At 61.4% G+C, this 6,463-nt stretch overlaps 1 protein-coding gene across 1 annotated transcript in view; it reads left to right on the top strand.

Annotated features, from left to right (window-relative positions):
* Nucleotides 1-3,892: 3,892 nt before the first annotated feature.
* NCS1 (neuronal calcium sensor 1) overlaps nt 3,893-6,463 on the top strand; it is a gene marked incomplete at both ends in the record, with an annotated part of 42,504 nt that continues 39,933 nt past the window's right edge. Inside the window, one exon of the mRNA XM_080708681.1 lies at nt 3,893-3,956. Coding sequence (XP_080564807.1) covers nt 3,893-3,956 — 64 coding nt within the window. The remainder of the gene's footprint in view (nt 3,957-6,463) is intronic.

The raw sequence follows: 6,463 nt of genomic DNA, 5'->3' as shown, positions 1-6,463 counted from the left end.
TTTATTTTTATTTTTTTCTGAAACAGGATCCCACTAAATCTCAAAGCCGCAATGCTCCCGTCTCAGCTTCCCAAGTACTGAGATTGCAGGCGTGTGCCACCACGCCTGGCTGAGGCCTACGCCTTCCCACATGATATCCCCACGCCACGTGCCCTGAGACACCCTGGGTACCTCCCTCCTCCCATCCCTTCTAGGCCACCCCCCTTCGGTGATCTTCCTGCCTGGGCACAGACACCCCTGCTTCTCCCTGCCTGGCCTTCAGGGCCCCGCTGGACATCTCTAGAACACGCCCAGCCCCTACCTGCGGCTGGGCCGTCCCCAAGCTCCAGCCACCTCCCCGCAGCCTGCACCTCCCCACTTAGCCGGCCACCCCGCTTAGCAGCCTGCACCTCCCCGCTTAGCCACTGCGCTCCTCAGGGGCTGCGCGTCCAGAAGCCGAGCCGCTCTGCCTGCCCTAGACCTGCGCGCTCCCCACTCTAGCCGACAGGCACCCATTCTGCAAGTTGCCGGGTCAAAATCCTGAGTCTTGCCCTCTGCGGTGGCTTGAGGGTCCCCCAAGGGCTCACAGAAGAGATTTAATCCCCTTTGGGAGGAATCAAGAGGGTGGAGACTTAATGGGCTACTACGGTGTGTAGAGGCGGGGCCTCTGGGAGTGATCAGGATCAGAGGCAAATAGGGCGGCGTCCCCATGATTGGATCCTGGCTTCATAAGAAGAGAGGCCGGGGACACACACACACACACACACACACACACACACACACACACACTCACAGAGCTCTGGCCATGGGAGCCCTGCACTTGGCCAGCAAGGCCATCACCAGGTGTCGTCCCTGGATCTCCAGAACGTGAGCCAAGCCGCCTCTTTTCTCTCTAGTACAGCTGGTCCATGGTATTCAGCCATTAGCAACGGAGAACAAACCTGGCCTCCTCCTCCTTCCTTGCACACCCCCGGGAGGCTGCACAAGGCCGGCCGGCTCCTGCAGGGCCTCAGTCCCCTGCACCCTCCCCTCCGTCACATCACTGGTTAATAATGCTTCCCGTGGGGCGTGGTGGGCACGCTTGTCATCCCCCCACTTGGGAGGCTGAGACCGGAGGATCGCGCAGGTTCAAAGCCAGCCTCAGCTACTTAGTGAGGCTCTCAGCAACTTAGTGAGACTCTTTTTCTAAATAAAATATAAAATAGGGCTGGGAGTACAACCTCCCTGTAGAAAGGTACAGGTTGAGCCTCTGGGTTGAGCCGGGCATGGTGGGCACGCTTGTAATCCCAGCATTCGGGAGGCTGAGACTGGAGGATCGTGGTTCGTAGACAGCCTCAGCTACTTAGTGAGGATCGTGGTTCGTAGACAGCCTCAGCTACTTAGTGAGGACCTCCTCAACTTAGTGAGACCCGGTTTCAAAATAAAGAATAAAAAATAGGGCAGGGGGTGTAGCTTGGAGGTCAAATGCCCCTGGGTTCCATCCCCAGACTTGAAAGAAAAAAAAAGAAAGCCTCTGGGTTCCACCCCCAGTACCACACACACACACACACACACACACACACACACACACCTCACGGCTGAGAGGGGCAGTACTTGGGAGGTTGAGACAGAAGGATCGCAGGCTCACAGCCAGCCTCAGCTGCTTAGTGAGGCCCTCTGCCACTTAATGAGACTCTATTTCAAAATAAAGAATAAAAAATAGGTATGGGGATCTAGCTCGGAGGTATAATGACCCTGGGATCAATCCCCAGCACCACATACACACACAAAAAAATCTCACAGATGAATGGGGCACAGTGGCGCATGCCTGAAATCCCAGTGACTGGTGAGGCTGAGGCAGGAGGATTGCAAATTCGAGGCCAGCTTTAGCCAAATTTAGTAAGCCCCTGACCGGAAATGGAAATGAGACGGCTGGGGACGCAGCTCGGTGGAAGAGTGTGTGGTGGTGGCCTGGGTTCATCGTTGGTGCCACGAAAGAAATCAGATCAAACCTCGCGGCTCCCCGGCTGCCCCACTCCCACAATGCCTCACGTTCTCACCTGAGAATGGCATCTGATTTGCTCCTGAGGCCCTTTGTTTATTGTTTACGTGACACGGAGTTTACTTTTGCTTGTTTATTGCGCTCTGCGCCCTAAGTGCAGACTCCAAAGCCAGGCCTGGTTGCCACGCCTGCGACCCTAGGAGCTGAAACAGGAGGGTCAGCCAGCCTCGGCCTGCTCAGAGGCCCCTCTGCAACTCAGGCTGGGCGCGCAGCTCGGAGGTGGAATGCCCCTGGCTCCATCCCCAGCACCACACACACAAAATGCAGCCGTAAGCCCCCGATGGTATATCGCCAGGCCATCTCCGAGTCCGTCCCCCTCTTCCCAGCCCCAGTCCACGTGTTTGCCACTTGTATGATTCTGTGGGTGCTGTGGGCCCCCGGGGCAGGTCCGTGAGCTCCCATCTTGGCCATGGTGGTGCCCCCGGGGCCCAGCACAGCGTGGCACGTGGACAGTGAGTGGAAAACACTCGCAGCACAAGACCTGGGCTTCTCCAGGGCTTTTTTTTTTTTTTTTTTTTTCTGGTCTGGGGATGGAACCCAGGGGCATTCGACCTCCAAGCTAAACCCATAGCCCTATTTTTTATTCTTTATTTTGAAATAGGATCTCACTAAGTTGCAGAGGTCCTCACTAAGTAACTGAGGCTGGCTGCGAACTGTGATCCTCAGGTCTCAGCCTCGGAGAAGGCTGGGAGCACAGCTAGCGCCGTCACACCCCGCCCACCTCCAGCACTATGCCCAGGCCAGGCTCTGCAGCTCAGCTCCTTCTGGTGGTGCCTTCACTGATGTCCGTGTGTGTTACTGGAAATTGAACCCAGAGCCGTTCTACCTCAAAGTTACATCGCTCCCTCCCAGCTCACTTAAATTTTTTTGTTTTGAAACAGGGACCCGCCAGGTTGCTGAGTCTCACTACTTGCCGAGGCTGTCCTTGAACCTGTGATCCTCCGGTCTCAGCTTCCCAAGTACTGGGATTACTGGACTGCATCACCACGCCCATGCTTGGTGTCCATTCTGAATTGGTTGGTTCTCCCGCGTGGGACATCCCGCTCTCTCGTCTAGAGCCGCGTGCCCGGCCCTGGCTTTTGGGATCTGTCTTCCCACTTCATACCCAGAATGGGCCCATCTGCCAGCGAGGGCACCCTCCTGCAAAGGCTTCTGGACCTGAGCCAGGCGCAGGGAGAGGATGGGGTGCCTCTGCAGGTAGAAGGGCCATTAGGGGCCTGACGCAGGTGGACCAGCAGAGAGACAAGATGCTGCCCTGGCCGCCCCCTGGCCTGGAGAGGCTGCAGATCCTGGGCCCAGGCTGGTGCTCCAGGGGCACAGGCAAACTGCAGACACAACAGGCCAGGTGTGTGGCGGTGCTAACCGAGGCCGGAAAGGAAGGCAGTCTCAAGATGTCTCGGCATCTCGGGGCTGGATCTGCCCCGGGACTCCTCCCTGTCCTCTTAGAGGCTGGAGCAGGCGCCACTGACCAGCACCCCGACACAGCCCCTCTGCCGAGGCTCGCCCTTCGCGGGCTGGGCGGGGGCCTCCTCGGGGCCAGGGGCGCTGCCCGTCTCTGGGGCCTGGGCCCGCGGGGGCTCTGCTGGGCGCCGGCCCCTGCCCCGTCGGTGGGTGGCGCGGCCCCTCGCCCGGGCCGGGGGTCACCTTCCGGGCCCACCCCGTGGCCAGGGGCGGGCGGGCGGGTGGCGCCGGCTGAGTGGCGGCTCGGCCCACCCCCGGTGCGGGCGGGAGGCGGGAGCGAGGGCGGCGGCGCCGCAGCGAGCATGTGCCGCGGAGCCCAGTAACCGGCTCGGCCGAGCGCGGGCAGCCCGGGCTGCCAGTGCCCGCCAGGACAAAGGCGGCCCGCCCGGCCCGGGGCGGGGGCGGCCGAGGATGGGGAAGTCCAACAGCAAGCTGAAGCCCGAAGTGGTGGAGGAGCTGACCAGGAAGACCTACTGTGAGTGCCACACCATTGTTCTCGCCGGCGGCTGACAGCCCCGGCCCGCGCCCCCGCCCTCCTCCCTCCTCCCTCCTCCCTCCGGGCCGGGGGCGCGGGCGGGGGTCCCGGCGCCTGCGGTGGCAGCGGGCGATTCACGCATCACGAGGCCGCGGCCTGGGGTCGGCCCGTCGCCCCCTCCCCGGCCGGCGCGCGTGTATGGGGGGTGGCGGCGCTGGCGCTCCAGGCACCCGGGCGGAGGGGGAGGGGTCCCGCCGCATCTGCGGTCTCCAGTCCTCCGCTCCCCAGCTCGCCGTGTCTCCGTGTCACCCGGAGCACCCAGCCGATCGGGGGGTTTGGTCATTTAACCTGGCGCATGCGTGAGGAAGGCCTGCGCGGTGCCCCCTCTGTCGCCCAACTTCACAACTCTCCGGTACCCCCACTCCCCTCCGCCTCCAGCTTCTCCTTTCCCGCTCCCCCGTCCCTGCAGCCTCTCCGGAGGTGAGCTGGCTGGCGAGCCACGGGTTAATGGCCCCGGGCCTGACCACCGGCCCTCTGACTTGGAAGGGGCTGGGCGGCCAGGGCTGGGCTGGGGCTTGGGCGCTGGACCTGGGCAGCCGTGTAGGTTGCGCCCTCTGCACCACCCCCAGAGGCTGGCAGGTTGGCGGCCACCCCATGTGCAGAGGGAGGCCCGAGCTGCCGTGGTGCATCGCACAGGCTCCGCTCCGCCCTCCCCGTGCCCGTGTGTCTCCTGGGCACGTTTGTGGGTCTGGCCACAGCCCCCTGGACTCGCCGTGTGCACTGAACAAAGGGGGCTTTCCTGACGCGCCCGCCTTGGCCCTTCTTCCGTGTGGATGTTGCAGCGAGAAGGTCATATCCAGTAGCTGCTCCGTGGAGGGTGGAGCTCCGGGCCCAGGGGAACTGCTTATCTCTCTCCCTCTCTCTCTCCCCACCATGCATGGGTGGCCCTTTCCAGCGTGGCTGTTGTTTTGTGGGATTTTCTGGGCCCTCCTTTAAGCTCAGTCCAGATGTGCCCCACAGCTGTCAGCAGGCCAGCTGCAGGCCGGGTCTCTTGGGCTCCCTGTCCCCGGGGAAGGCAGAGGGCATCATGGACCTCTCCAGGAATGGTAGCATGGGTGTCAGCAGGCTGTCTCCGTGAGGATGGGGGGGCGCTGTGAGCCTGGGAAGCCAGGGGTCCTGCTTTACTGAGCGTGGCACGCACCCCAGCTCTCTGCATGGGATTCTCCAACACCAGGTCTCTGAGTGTGTAGCAGGTACTGCCGCCCTCTCCACTCACAGACAAGGCAAGAGGCTCAGGGGAGACTTGCCCTTAGTAGGTCTATTCCAGAGCTTTCCAGAGAAAGGCCGGGAGCCAAGAGCTCTTTCTGGTTCTGCGTGAAGCTTGGGATGGTGAATCCTGGGTGGGAAGAGGCCTGGGCTGGAGGCGGGGTCCCCTTGTCCATCCCCTGGCCCCATCTCTGGGCCTACCCTGTCATCTTTGGGAGAAGTTGAGCCCACAGAGCTTTGTTAGGAGCTGGCCCGCTGGTGCTGCTGCTGGGCTATTTTTAAAGGCCTTTGGAGACTTGGAATGGTTTGGGTCCGGGAGAGTCAGCCCGAGTACTTTTCCTATGTAGAATCCCTTATTTGGGGCAGGGCAGAGGTGGGGGGCTCATGGCCTCCTGTCTGTCTCTCTTGTTGGCACCAGCTCCCTCAGTGCAGGCTGTCTGTGAGGTTGACAGCTGGCACCCTGTGCGCTGTTGAATGAAGAGTCTCCCAGGAGGACACAGAGAGCAATCCCCCACTGGGCTGCCTTCTGACCAGGAGTGGGCCTCTGCTCTCTGTTCTGGGAGAGTCTGCATTTGGGGTCACGGGGAGAGCCACCCAGGAAAATCTCTCGAATGTCACCGTCTCCCGGCAAGCTTGTTAAATCTCAGTGTGCTGGGCTGCCCTCCCGAGCTCCCACATTCTTAGGTCTGTGCCAGGGACCCCGGAGTCTGCATTCTTGACAAGCACAGGTCTCAGTTGTGGGGAGCCCCAGTTCTGACATCTTCTGGGAGCTCGAGGCCACCAGGCTACGTGACAGGCGGGGCCGGGGAGCTCCAGATGTCTGCACCTGAGCCTGCGCTGGGTGCCATCCCAGGCGGCACTTTGCCTGTGGTCTGTGTGCGCGTCAGGAGGCAGGGGGCGGTCTGAAGGATCCAGCTGTGTGGTCCTCTTTAGACACATCTGGATTCAGCCTGCCCAGCCCCTCTGTCTTTAAGGCTTAACATCCCAGAGCAGATTTTTTTTTCCTCTTTCTTTGCAGAAAAGATTATTTAAATCATCTGTGTGTGGTGACCCACTCCCCAGCTTTCCTGGCATCGTTTTGTCCATCTGGAAGTAGCAGGGCAGCGAGAGGTGGAGGGGCCCTGGGCTGCTACCTGCCCAGCTGGGACTGGGAGCCCAGGCACTGTGGCCGCTCTTTGAGGTCTGGCCCACTCTGTTTGCTCCGTGTGTGCCCCGGCTGTGCGATGGGCCAGCCCTCTTGT

This window comes from Muscardinus avellanarius (genome assembly GCF_963383645.1).
Source record: "Muscardinus avellanarius genome assembly, chromosome: 13".
Taxonomy (NCBI): domain Eukaryota; kingdom Metazoa; phylum Chordata; class Mammalia; order Rodentia; family Gliridae; genus Muscardinus; species Muscardinus avellanarius.
Note: the sequence above shows the minus strand (reverse complement) of the source record. Positions and strands in the feature narration are given on the sequence as shown.